The sequence below is a fragment of the Lepidothrix coronata genome, unplaced genomic scaffold (assembly GCF_001604755.1).
Source record: "Lepidothrix coronata isolate B3197 unplaced genomic scaffold, Lepidothrix_coronata-1.0 Scaffold23, whole genome shotgun sequence".
NCBI lineage: Eukaryota > Metazoa > Chordata > Aves > Passeriformes > Pipridae > Lepidothrix > Lepidothrix coronata.
This window is the reverse complement of record NW_016690203.1, coordinates 5,011,323-5,025,476: the sequence shown is the minus strand read 5'-3', so window position 1 is coordinate 5,025,476 and position 14,154 is coordinate 5,011,323. Positions and strand designations below refer to the sequence as shown.

The 14,154-nt window shown below is 42.9% G+C and overlaps 1 protein-coding gene across 1 annotated transcript; it reads left to right on the top strand.

Annotated features, from left to right (window-relative positions):
• Window positions 1–836: 836 nt before the first annotated feature.
• On the top strand, window positions 837–4,399 carry NHLRC1 (NHL repeat containing E3 ubiquitin protein ligase 1; the record flags this gene model as incomplete). The annotated part of the gene is made up of 1 exon (XM_017808385.1): window positions 837–4,399. A coding segment is annotated over one exon (1,173 nt), but the record flags the coding sequence as incomplete, so codon positions are not given.
• Between the last annotated feature and the right edge of the window lie 9,755 nt (window positions 4,400–14,154).

Below are 14,154 nucleotides of genomic sequence, written 5' to 3'. Positions count from 1 at the left end.
CTGAGAAAGGTGTCACAAGTGATGAATGTAAATATTTTCATTGTGTTTTCTAAAGTTTTCCAGAACAGCAAGAGAAATCTGATGAAATAAAGATGGTCAGAGGGACGGAGCACCTCTCCTATGAAGACAGGCTGAGAGAGTTGGGGTTGTTCAGCCTGGAGAAGAGAAGGCTCCAGGGAGACATTATAGCGCCTTCCAGTATCTGAAGGGCCTGCTGGAGAGCTGGAAAGGAACGTTTTACGAGGGCATGCAGTGACGGAACAATGGGTAATGGCTTCAAACTGACAGAGGATACTGACACTGCACATGTTGCCCGGAGAAGCTGTGGATGCCCCATCCCTGGAAGTGTTCAAGGCCAGGTTGGATAAGGCTCTGAGCAACACGGTTTAGTGGCAGATGCCCCTGCCCATGGCAGGAGGGGTTGGAACTAGATGATCTTCAAGGTCCTTTCCAACCATTCTATGGTTCTTTGAAGCTGTCCTTACTTCCTTACTCTGGTAGGGATATGAATAGCACTAGCAGTGGTGTGGTAACCCGGTAACTGGATGTCTGTGAGGATCTGGTGGATATATGAATAATCTGGTGAATATATGAATAATCCGCTGGAGACAGGAAGGCTCGGGTGGATATTTGAACATTCTGCTGGATATTTGAATACTCTGGCGGACACGGGAACGCTGCATGACCCCGGCAGGGCGGGCAGCCTGGGCCCCTCAGCGCCGTCCCGCCGGCAGCGCTGCCCCGCCCGGGCTGGCCCGCAGGGGGCGCGCGGCCGCCTCGGCCGCGCTCAGCGCCCGCCCCGCTCGGCACGGGGGATCCGGGGCCCCTCCGGGTGATCCGTCCGACCTCCTCGGGCCGGGATGGCGGCGGAGGACGAGGCGGAGCTCAGCCTGCTGGAGTGCCGGGTGTGCTTCGAGCCGTACGGCCCCGACGGGCAGCGGCGGCCGCGCAACCTGCCCTGCGGGCACGTCCTGTGCGGGGGCTGCGTGGGGGCCCTGAGCCGGCGCCTGGAGTGTCCCTTCTGCCGGCGGCCCTGCGGCCCCGCCGAGACCAGCGACTGCCGCCCGCTGCTGCAGCTGCTGGAGCTTCTGGGCCCCGCCGGCCGCCTCGCCCGGGCCCTGGGCGGGAGCGGCGGCCCGGGGGCGGCCGCGCCGGCCCCCGCGGGGCTCGGGCTGCGGCTGTGCCTAGGCGGCTGGGGGTCGCTGGTGAACCCCACCGGGGTGGCGGCCTGCCGCAGCACGGGGCGCCTGGCCGTGGCACACGACGGCAAGAAGAGGATCCACGTCTTCGGGCCCAGCGGGTTCTGCCTGCAGCGGTTCGGGGAGAGGGGGGACGCGGGCAACGACGTGAAGTACCCGCTCGATGTGACGGTCACGTCGGACGGGCACGTGGTGGTCACCGACGGCGGGGACCGCTCCGTGAAGGCCTTCGATTTTGAGGGAAGGGGGGTCCTGGCGGTCCGGGAAGGCTTCCGTTTGCCCTGGGGCTTGGATGCCACCCCCAAGAGTGAAGTAATCCTGACCGACTCGGAGGCAGGCGCTCTCTACCGCCTGACGGCCGACTTTGGAAGGGGGGAATTGAAGAAGTGTCAGATGATCCGGGCTCAGCTCGTCAGCCCCAGAGCGGTCGCGGTCTGCCAGACCTCGGGGGCTGTCGCGGTAATAGAGCACCTGAAAGCTCAAGGACTGAACAAGGGCAGCACCCGAGTGAAGATATTCAGTGCGGAGATGGATCTCATCGGCCAGCTGGATAGCTTCGGTCTGAACCTCGTTTTCCCCTCCAAAATGTATGCTACGGCTGTGGCCTTTGACAAAGAAGGTCGTGTTATAGTAACGGATGTCTGTAGCCAGGCCGTAATATGCTTAGGGAAACCAGAGGAGTTTCCCATGTTTAACCCTCTAATTAGCTATGGGCTTTCTTATCCTGTTGGACTGACTTACACGGCAAATGATTCCCTCGTCATTTTAGACAGTGGTGATCATTCAATAAAAATATATGGCTCTACCTGAATGGTTTAGATGCTTACTGCTACAGGTTCAAGCTGCTTTTGGCCATAACGCATGGAAAGTTCTGGTGCTTGTAGGCACATAGAGAGGAGGTGGTTTCTGGGCTTTATGGTGAAATTACGCCCTGACCAACATGCCGTGCTTCCTGCAAAACTTGTGTTGGATCTCTTGCCTACCTGTGGGAGAAGACCTAGCTGCTGCTGGCTGTAGTCAACAATGAATCAACCAAACAAATGATTTGGCATTTTAAAACTAGCCCAGATCTTGAAAACCAAACGTTTTTCATCCTTTTTGATGAGTAATCAAAGACCAGCACCTGTGAAAGTGATGCATCATTTATTTACATTTCCCAGCACATAGTTTTCATTGTTCTTAATTAAGCATAGATACATTCATGGGGTTGACAGATATTCTGTTTCCAGGAATTCCAGCTTTCTTGTTTCCACAAGAAAGGAGTTTGGCTTGACAAAATGATAGGAGAATTGGAAGCTTCTGTTCAAGGTTGCCTAAATCCAGCTAAGAACATTGCGATTGAGGAGCTACCACTGATGAGTGAGTTATGTGGTGTTCAAAGCCTGTTTTTTCCCTACCAGGAAAACACATTTCTGGGAGCACCCTTCAGTCTGCTATTTTTTTTCCCACCTTTATTAGGGTTGTACTGGAACACTCTGTCTTCCTCTAAAATGCCCAACTCTGTGTCTTTACCTAGAGATAATCTGGTGTGTGGTTCCACAGCATGGGCAGCTTTCCCTTAAAAGCTCCTTGAAGTAATGGTGTTTAGACCATAAATACTCTTGCATATGTAAATTTGAGTTGGCTGTGCTGCTAACACAACTGCACTTAGGAGGTTTTCAATACTGCCTGCTCCTGCTTTGTCATTAATACAGTGCTTTTGCACCCAAACTGGAGGATTCAACTGCAAATTGAAATGTTAGTGAGGAGTAATAGAGAAAGAGAGAAGTAAGGCCCATTTTCTTCCTAGCTTCCAAATGAGGTTTTGTTGATTGTGAGTACACAGAAGGTTTAGATCAGTTTATATTCTCTTGAAGGTAGTTTCACTGTGGACACAAGTTCTCTTGCCTTATTGCACAGTGGAAATTACGGTATATCTGAATTCTGAGAAGGATTAACACCCCTGCTAGAAGTCACTGCTGCATTTTTAGGCATTTACCTGCTGCTGAAATGATTACTCAGGTGCTTCAGTGTTAAAATGAAGTTAGATATAAATGTAAATGCTATCTGAGGTAGAGACAAGTAGGTTAAAATGGCATAAAACTTTTGGGGTAATTTATTTAGTAACTGAAATCATTAATATTAACTAATGTAATTGGAAATTCAGAGGCAATCTTTCTATCACTAAATTTTTCATCTGGCTTTTGGTCTGACTTCAGGGCATTTAATAACTGCATGTATTGCTGCACCAGTGATTTACCAAATACTTACCTTAAATTGGAGCAGTTTAGTCCTCTAATTCAGACAATGTATTAATCTGTTTTATGTTAACATTTGTATAAACAACACAAATCTATTACATGCAGCTGTTTGTACTGGCTAACTGAACAGTGACCTGCCAGTAAAGTGTGATTTGCTTATTCCTATATTTGAATAATTTAGTGAAAATTCCTCATATATTTTCATCATGGGTTTCTCTGTTACAATACAATTTCTCTATCACAGTTGCCCTGTAGATGGTTTCTTTTTCTGTCTGGAAATATCCTGCTGAAGTTGTTGTAGGGCCATCTGTTGCTATTGAAAATTATATGGACCTGTAAATTTGGTCTTTTTTGGCATTCTCTGCTGCCAGGCCAAACAGTAAGTGCCTTTGGAAGAACCAGAAATCCTCCTTGGTTGTTCTGCAGCAGGAGGTGTATGATCCTGAGCAGGAGCCCTGTTGAGAGATCAGGAAGGAAATTTACCCAGAGGAGCATCCACTTGGATTATATATATTCCTTTCTAGGTATCAAGGAGACATCTGTCTTTGAGGGATATAGAACCAATTAGAGAACACTTCCTTTGGGGGACTGCTGTGTGTCAAAATGCCTGCAATGCCATCAGTGTCATCAATGCTGTATTCATACATAATTAATAGTTTGTTACAGTAGCAATTCACATGAACCACGGGCTGTGAGCTTTCACTCCTCAAACCTTCATGTCCACCAGAAGCTTGGTTTTGCTACTGAACTCATGGATGGGCAAATTTCCTAGGACCTACCACCATGCAGGCAACTTTCCAGTAGCTGAAATGCTGATTTTTAAACATTTGGCTCGTATTGTTTTAAAATCTACAAAACCTCTCATTGTTAGCCATTTTGCTCCTGTCTGCTTTGGTATATGACTAGAAATCACTTGATTTTTGGGTTTGCAAGCAAAATAAACCTTGTACCTTTATTCTACCTAGTTTGCTGTGTGCCATCTCCTGCAGTCTCTGCTCGACCCACCTACTGAAAGCAAATGTAGACTTCTTCTGTGGATGATGCAGCTGTTTTCCTTTTACTTGATAGCTTGCTGCTTAGTGTTGTACAGCCTTGCATCAAAGGAACCATTACATTCCCTCTTAATTCTTTTGATGCAGGTGCCTAAATTGAGAAGCCATAATGAACTGTTATAAAATGAAATTAAAATTCGGAGTTCTTCATTGTGTAAAGGAAAATGCAGCAGTAGAGCTGAAAACTTTCTTTTGACACAAAGGAGAATTTTAGAGATAATGAGAGAGGGAGAGATCCACCAATATGCTGATAACAAACTAAAAAACCTCTGACATTTTTACTTACTCTTGCCCTTTCCTTTATGTGTATATGTACATTTCCCCTATAGCTACTGCAGATGTCCATTGCCTTCAGGATGACATCTGCTTTTCAAAGCCCAGGGGTCACATAGTCCTGCAAATCTGTTGGAATTTAGTCATAGATTTCATCAGAACAAAAACTTGTGTTCTGAGAGAGGGAGGGCAAATGATGAGGGGACCATACTTGAACAGATATCCTTAGGTAGGAATCCTTAGACCTTTCTGGGGTCTGACTGGTTGTGCTTGGAATGGGGATAGCTAGATGTGTGCTTACCTTTGGTGGCCATTTCATCTGGAAAGTAATGTGGGACTGTGTCTAGTTGCTTCAATAATTACTGTTGAGTTTATTTTTAAAAAAACACCACATTTGCATGACTCTCTATACCTCGTGCTTTAGCCATCTGGATTAAAACCAAATAAGCATAATGGACAATATCCTTCTAATGTCATCTCTTCAGCCTCTAGTAGAGATTGCTGTGTCTGTTGCGCACACACACATTGCAATTCCTCTTTGGTTTATTTTTAAGCACTGATCTCAGGTTGCTACCATTGCATATAAATATATCAGGGTATGTTTACAGTGTTAAGGAATTAAAGGAGTCAGAGGAGTTTCAGAAATGTGTATTGAAACAGTGTTCTGTAATGCATATATTTTTTGGCTTGCTTGTGAAGAAAGTAATTTTAGATAAAGAATATAATCTATTTTTCAGATTGATTAATGAATAGAAGAGAGAAAATGAGAAAAAAAAGGAAAAATTTACTTTTTTTTGGCCACTGTCCATTTGAGCATCTTTCTATTCCATCCAGCCCCACTGCTGTGCACATCAGTTTGATGTTTATATTTTCTCAAAGCATGGATGTAACACCACCATAGCACTTTTTTAACATGGACTGATTTCAGGGGAAGAGAGGACCTCCTGTAATATCCAGCTCCCAAACTCCTAGGAGTTTTATAGAGCAGGTCCATCAAAATGATGGCCTTGAATAGAGAAGACCTTTCAATTCTGAAAGGGTTGATGGAGGTCAAAAAGCAGCTTTCTCCCCTGGGCCCCTGTGAGTCATGGTGCTGTTGCACCCTGCACAAGAGGAATTTGCTTTCTTTTCTTTCTCTTCAGTGTTTGGGGTTTTTTTATTACTCTTCTCAGAGACCTATCCTTATAGTTTACAAGTCACCTGTGAGTCACAGCTTGCCTCCACAGGAGCAAAAAAATACACATATTTTGCAAATGAGTTTTAAACCTCACCCTTCATTCAGGCAGCTCAGGAGAACTGACAGATTGTTCGGAAAACAGCAAGTGCCTATTTGATACAGTTACATAAACATCCAGGCTTTCCCTAAAGTGCTTCCTTCATATAATATGTCTGATTCTCCTGGAGAGCTTCAAAGCTCTCTGATACTGGAGGGGTTCTCAGGGGGCAGATGATGCATTTACACCTTTTTCTCACTACTGCTTTCCAAGAGATTTACAGATATTTCTGAACTTGGCACTCCAACCTCTTTTTGAGGCAAACACAGTACAAATGTCTTGGCCCTGCAGCTGCAGACAGAACTGAGAATCAAGGGAAGCCTTTGGCTAGATCTCAGAGTTCCCATTACAAGGCTGGTACTTTAACAAAACAGGGAAAGTCTGTGTTTAATAATCCTCTTGTCTGGGAGTTGGCTTTCTGATTTTGGAAGAGGTTTTGACATTTTGCTGATGATCTTCTAGTCGCTAATTCCTCTGGTGTTTCCTACAAATCATGGAAATTAATACTTTTCTAAACCACAATGTATTCCTCGATAATTGCTTCCAGTGTGCTCCACAAAGGTGTGTGGTTTCAGAGTTTTGAAATGCTCTGTAAGGAGGTGTACTGCTGTGAAGCCCCATTGCAGGGATCAAGTTATATATTTCACATTGAGGATAGAAAGGAGAAGAGATGGACTCTGAAAAGGAGAAAAAAAATTAATGAAAGGTGTCTGTGGTTTTAAGCAGTGGGCAAACTCCACCAAGTCAGAGCACAGAGCACACCCATCATTCCAGTAAAGGGAATGCATTCTTAAGAGGTGAAGCATTTCAGCCTGGAAAATGGACAAGATGATAAGGGCTGTTGCCTTTTGATTAGTATTTACCTCTAGCAGAGGAATAACCTACATTTGGACAGATTTCCCAACCACACTTTTCAGATTGCAATCCTCAGGAGAGTTATCTGTGACTTAGCTTTTACTATCTGTTAGTTTGGAGCAAAAATCTGTGGGAAATTAAGATTTGGAGAAATCTAGGCATTTTTGGGAAGTACACTCCCTGTAATTGAATAAACATATATAGCATTTTTCTAAAGATCCCTCTTAATGTAGATAGTTTTTATTCTTTGTTCACAGGTGAGCACTATATGGATACTGAGTTGAGGTGAGAGAACAAATCCTACTTTCATGGAATATATTGTTTTTTTAAATCAGGAAAATATTGCTACTCACAAGATTCCATAAATATATGGGAATATATTTCAAATTCTCTAATTAAATACTCTAAATATAGTTATAGGTTTTGTAATGAATAAAAGGTAGGCAATTTTAAGGAAGACATAGGATAAGAGATATAAATTATAGCTGGTAAAAATAAAGAATTTTTTTTGAGAAAAATGTAAAGATGTTAAAACCCAAAACAAAGCAAAAAAAGATAAGATGTCCTTTATCAAAACTTGCTTTTAAAACTTGTAATACAAAGAAGATGATCTTGAAAGAGCTACACACCTATATAATCACAGGAGGTGACTCTTACTGGGAATTTTTCCAAATATAAATAGATGAGAGGACAAACCCATTTGATGCTCACCCAGCATGATTTCATGAATAATATAGACTGTGGAATTTAACCACTATTAACCAGTATTTAGTAACTACTGATCTGTATTGAAAGTAAGAAACAAAGAACAATTTACTATCACAGACTAGGGTGCTACCATGAGAAGAAATATAATGTCATCAAAGATATGCTTCAGAAGAAATCTATCAAAAAGAGTCAGTGAGATTAAGTATTAAAAATGCATAATCATCTTCATATGAAAAGGATGTGCCTGGCTCCTTTATCTGTCGTCCTTAATTAGGTAGGAAATAGGGCTCTTCAATGAGTTCTCTGCCAACTTCCACTCAGCTTACAGCCTGATGTTATGGAGCCAGAAGTATTTCAAATACGTGTATTAGTCTTTTTCTGTTCCTATTTTTACTTGAAGTGACTTGTTTGAGTTGAGGCCTGCTCTGTCATGAATAGTTTATCTGTGCAGTCATGAGTACTGCAAATGGAATTGTCCACATAAATAAACGCTGCAGGACTGGGCTTGAAGTCAGGGAGATTCAGGCTAGTGTAGAGGTTTGCCTGGGAGAAGTCTTTGCAGTGGACTTTAGGATGACAATTTCTGGGAATGCTACTTTGGGTTTTTATGTGCTGAAAATCCTGTGCATGTTTAGAATATATTATAAGTAATTATGACTTTCAACATCAGAACTCTTTTGTGAAAGAAATCTAACGTAATAGTTTAGCTTTTCTTATTTATTCTTTCATAACATTATCGAATCCTTGCTTGGTTCCCAACAGTCCATCAGACTAATTGGATCAGTACCACGCCTCCCTTTTGGGATGTGCAGTTGTTCTGTAACTAGCAGTCTGGGGCAAGACCCACTCCGGACTGGCTTCAGTTGAGACCTTATACCTGAACTGGTCTTGCAGATCCTCAAGAGGAGGTTATTGGTCCTAGTCAACAGGTTAAGAAAGTTATGGTGTTTTCACTGTGGTAGAGATGACGCTATAGATTCTAGGTCCCAAGAAGACTATGTGAAAGGATTTCTCAGGTTGCAGAGTAGTTACCCACTTTTGGTTTAATTTCACATGGAAGAGTGCTGCCTTTTAAAGACCAAGTGAAAAGTACACTGTTTCTTCCCTAGTATGGCAAAGTGAAATTGAAGTTATCCCAAGCCCAGCATTGGAGCTACGAGTCTTTTTAACATTTATTTTGTGATGTTCATAAAGCTGTTCCATATTTGGATGGTGTTACCATTAAAATGCAGCTGATATTATATTTCACGTATTTCCACTGTGTCAGAGTTACTGAGATAAAAACCAAAACCAGCCACTTAAAAAAAGTGTACCCTGAAGACAGAAGTAAATCTTGTCTTTCTTGTGTCTCTTTCACTGGAGAAATAACAGCCATACAAGTGAATTATTTTCATTTGTATCAAGCAATGGACTTTTACCCTTTTGCTTGACTTGACTTGAATCTCAAGTCTATTTTCTTGATGATAAGGCTAAATTTTTGATTTCTGAAATTCAGTCACATTGTTTCTATTTGTGCCTTTTGCACAAACCTTACACATTCTTCCCAGTTGGTTTAGTCCCTTCCAGAACTGTATTTCTCATTAGCTGTTGTTCAGACTCAAACTGTGTGGTGTATATGTGTGTTCACACCACTTTGATTTCAGAAGAAAGGTTAATTGCCCTGGAAGTTCTGTCCATGTTTTAGTTTTGCTGTGTTTCTTTTCTAAAACTGCCTTTCATCTTTGCTGTCAGATTAAAGAGAGGAAACCTCAGATCACAATATGAATGGTGGGAAAGGACTTAAGTCATTCAAGGAATGCATCTGGGAGACAGGCAATGCAAAGTTTATTACAGGAGAGAAAAGGATAAAGGACCTTTGTGTGTGGACTAACAGTTTTAGGAATCCTTCTACCCTGGCTCTCCTTGTACAGCTCCATTTGTAATAGTGACTGTGGGAAAAATTAAATCAGTCACTAACTTGCAAGTCACTAGTTTGTTGGGGGCTTTTCTTGTAGTTCTCTGTAGTAGTAGCAGGCTGGTCCCAGTGATACAGAAGTCCTCCTGTACTGGATTTTGTGGATGACTCCTATAACTATTCTGTGTTTTCCTGTCAAATACTGGTGTAGACAAACTGCAAGAAGCTTGGAAGGCTGTCTGTTTCTCCATATTTTTAACCTGAAGAGAGCAAGCCTTTTGCCATGAGTCAAAGAGGATGAAAAAAAGGATGCCCAATGGTTGCACTGTTTAAGAGTCTTCATTCTAAAAATGAGACTAGGATCTGTTGCTGATAATTTTGTTGGTGATGATTATGAGATTATTGTATTTGGTATGTTTTCTTCACACTGGGGAGACTGGGAAGAGAAATGATGAGGTGTTTTATTTCCCAAATAATAGATCACAAATCTCATTATGCACCTTAATTAGCACCTTCAGCACTTGTTTCCACCTTCTACAGGAGCTGATGAAACCTGTTGAACTTAATGTGAATCTTCCTGTTAAATTTAATAGATAGCAGATCTGTGCTGAGCTGTCTTCTGGATGTTTTAACAAGCACAATTCCACCTTCTCTCTCAAGGCTTTGTCTCACTCAGCTTCCTTACTCCCTGACCTACCAGTGTGTACTGTTCTGCTTTCTACTGCCTTTCGAGCAAGGGCGTCTTTTGTTCTCCACACTTTAGGAAGATATCATGTTTGGCTAGAGAATGTATTTGCAGGCATCAGAAAAAAAAGTAATTGCATCAGAAAAAAAAGTAGTTGCGTAAGGAAAAATTTTGGCTTGGCCAGCATGGTTACTATCTCAGCTTACTTAGTAAGCAAGCTTGGTGGATGCACTACTCCCTCCCCACCCTCCTTCTCCTCCCAGGGGCAGGGCCCCGGTTCTAAGTCTCACCCAGGGTAGCCAGCAAAGTTCAGCTTCTCTTTGAAAGCAGGAAGTAAACCAGCAAGGGGACTGTGACTGAGTGTGGAAGGGTTAACAGGAATGCTGCTCTTCTGTTCCAAAAGGCTGCTGCCACTAATCACGTTGTTTATATTTACAGCTTTCCCGCTCCTCCCTATTGTGCATAAAGAACGCCTCTGAAAACAGAGCCTGAGCACTGCTGTAAGTTAGTCAGACTGTGTGTAGTATCTGATTGCTAACTGAAGAGACTTGGAGGCTGCAGACTCACTTTTTTCTACCTGTGGTAAGGCACACACCTGCACTTAGCAAATGCCTTATAATTAGTGATACTCTGGAGAATGTTCGTGAGCCAACTTCCTGCCCACAAGTGCCCTTAATCTCAGTTTGGAACTTGCAGTCACAAGGGGACTGCATGGATGTGCTGGAGTGATGCTTGCATACCAGACATTCTTTATCATAAAGATGAAGAGGGGTGAGAGCTTTCTGGGTAGGGGGAATAATGGGAGGGTTGTCCTTTCCTTCAGTTCACTGGGGCCTGCCTACTGATTTAAATTGTAAATAGTGTTACAAACTAGCTGTGGCAATTTGTTGTTTCTTAGGAGAATTATCTGATTTCCACTAATATAGAGTAGAAAAGGGAAAGAATAAAAGGAAAAATTATGTATCTCTACTAATTTAACATCAATCCCTTTTCATAACTTAAATAGTTATATTAACCACATGTAGGGAATGTCAGTTCCTTTGGGACCCTTTGATCTTACTTTTTTAACAGTACAAAACTCTTTCCTTTCCCTTCTCTTTCCACTACCATAAACTATTATCACCACCATGATGTTTAAAGACTGTGTAGTGGCATGTGTCTAGTAGGGTCAGCAGGAAAGGTTCCCTGCTGTCATGTCATCTAACCCAATCAAGTTTACTCTTTAAAATTCACTGGATTTAGACCTCTGGTCTCATGTGCAGGAAGCCATTCATTTGTCTGGGGGAAGAAGTCAATTCATTTCCAGCCTGAGTGTGTTCCAAGACAGAAACACAGAAGGGCTGAGGCTGGCAGGGACCTTTGGAGTCCATCTAGTGTAATGTCCCTGCCCAAGCAGGGCTGCCTGGTGCCAGTTGTGCAGGACCATATCCGGATGGTCCTGATTTTGAGTATCTCTAAGGATGGAGCTTCCACAACCTCCCTGGGCAACCTGTGCCAGCACTCAGTCACCTTCACAGTGAAAAAGTGTTCCCCAATGTTCAGAGGAAACCTCCTGTGTTTCAGTTTGTGCTCATCACCTCCTGGTCTACCACTGGGCACCACTGAAGAGAGTCTGGCTCCCTTCTTTTTGCACCCTCCCTTCACATATATCTCTACAGTGATAATAGTCCTTCCCTTGAGCCTTCTCTCCTCCAGGCCAAATAGTTGCAGTTCTCTCAGCCCTTGTTCTTAGGAGACGCTCCAGCCCCTTAATCACCTTTGTGGCCTCTTCCATGTGTTCCTATCTCTCTTCTACTGGGGAGCCCAGAATTGGACACAGCACTCCAGATATGACCTTACCAGTGCTGAGCAGAGGGGAAGGATCACCTCCCTTGATCTGCTGGCAGTGCTCCTCCTAATGCAGCCCAGAATAAAAGGGCTGCATGAAAGACAGTTTACACCCATTTGTTCTTGTGCTAGTGTTTTTCCTGAAACTTCAGTAGCACCATGCTTTTAACTGGCCTGAAAGGAAGTGTAAACAGCCATATCCCTTCTCAGTCTTCATTTTGCTAGACTAAACAAACTGAACTTTGTTAGTCTGCTCTTTGATAATATTCACCATTCCCCAGTTCTCCCAGTAACCCTTTTATGGGTCTGTTTCATTTTCAACTCCTTTTCCTAAATACTGTACTGAGTTTTCCAGGTGACCATGTCATCCATACCTCTTCTTTCCCTGTAGGAAATAACTGAAGTGATAAGAGCCCCAACTACATAGATTTTGATTATGATATCAGTTCATTGTGAATCGAGGATGAATAACCACAGCCCCGATCTCCCTAGTACAAACAAATTTCCGAAGGTATTTGAGTTGGGGGTGGAGTGTTTCCTGAAGTGAAAAGGGATGGCATACAGATAATTAACATGAATAGTAACAAAAATCTAAATAAATCCACCATTTCTTTCCTGGACAGCTAAGGAACGTGAGCTACATAGCACATGACTAGCTGTCAGAGGAGGACAGAACTATGGCTCATATCTGAGGTTACAATTGCAGGGATGTTAAAGTCCCTGTCATAAAACAAATCCCTCCCAAGATGACTGACTCAGTTTGGATTCAGTAAAAACAGTAGTCACACTTCCAGAGTGTAGGGAAATGTATCTGAATGATATAAAGAAATTTTCTTGCACCTTTTTCACCTTTTTTACTTCCCCTCAGTTTCTTTGCTATAGCTGCATTAGTCTGCTTCTAAGCTCATTTATTTCTATTAGTAGGACTTTTTATCTGTAGGTAGTAATGACCATTAAAGTTCCCACAGTAATTTAAAACTATTTCTCCTTTCTAAGTGATAGAAGATGGGGAACAGAGCTCCCTGCCCTTCAATGAGTGGAGCAGAGAGATTATCATCTGCAGAATGGTCATGGAGTTAAATGTAGCTAAAATTGAGCAGCTCCTCTCACAGACGAGTTAGTTTCATCTACTGTGTTGAATCTTGGGATAAAGTTTCTAAAAGACTATTGCAATATTGCATCAGAGGCAGGGAGAAAATATCGTATCTGATCAGCAAAATTTCATTTGATATTTTTTCTGCCCATAGCAAGGAACTTTTCAGCTTGATGAAGATGCAACTGCACCTGCCTGGGGGACATTCGCTGTAATTGGACACTCTCGAGCATCCAGGGTGGGTGTGGAGGCAGAGGTAGGGTCCTAGCAACAGTCAAGACCCCAGCCACGTAAAGCAAATCAGGTAATTCAAAACATAGGTAAATTAACCTGTAAGAGCAGATTTAGTTCGTTCATCACTACAAGTGCCTGTAAGCCAACTCTGTTCAGAGCTGAGGTGGGCTTAAACTGCAATGCCCATTAAAAGCAATATACTATGCATCAATACAGAGCTGTCAGCCACCTCGTGTAGCTTTGAGCAGCATCTGTCAGGCAGGATAATGTTTAGGTGCATATATTCTGCATTTGTTCTTAACACTGGCAATTCAAGCTACTGCTTTTTTTTTTCTGAGTGTCAGAAGAGCATTTGTCACCGCAGCCCCTTTCTGGGCCCAGGGTGTTGCCATAAATATGCTGGACATAGAAGACAATTTTCATGCCTCCTGCACAGCTTTAGAGACAGTCAAAACAGATCTCTGATAAGACAGAGGTGGCAACAATCCAGCCTGACTAACGTCCAGCTTGAATTTGAAGCAAGAAGGAAATAGAAAAGCAGCCTGAAAAGTGCCCTCAGCTAGGTCATTGGCTAAAATCCTGCCCTCATATCCTTTTCTAAATTCAATGTACCTCTCCAGCAGGGTTATTTGCAAAGCCTAGTGATGTGTGTGAGACAGATATTTGGTTCCCAGTGTACAATTATGAGCAGGCACTTGGTTCCTCAGGTGCTCTCTAAATGCATTTTATTCAATGAAAAATTCAAGTTTGTCTGTATAACAGGACACTCATTTGTGTCCTGACGCAAATACAGTCATATTTCATTGACCCCTTCAATAAG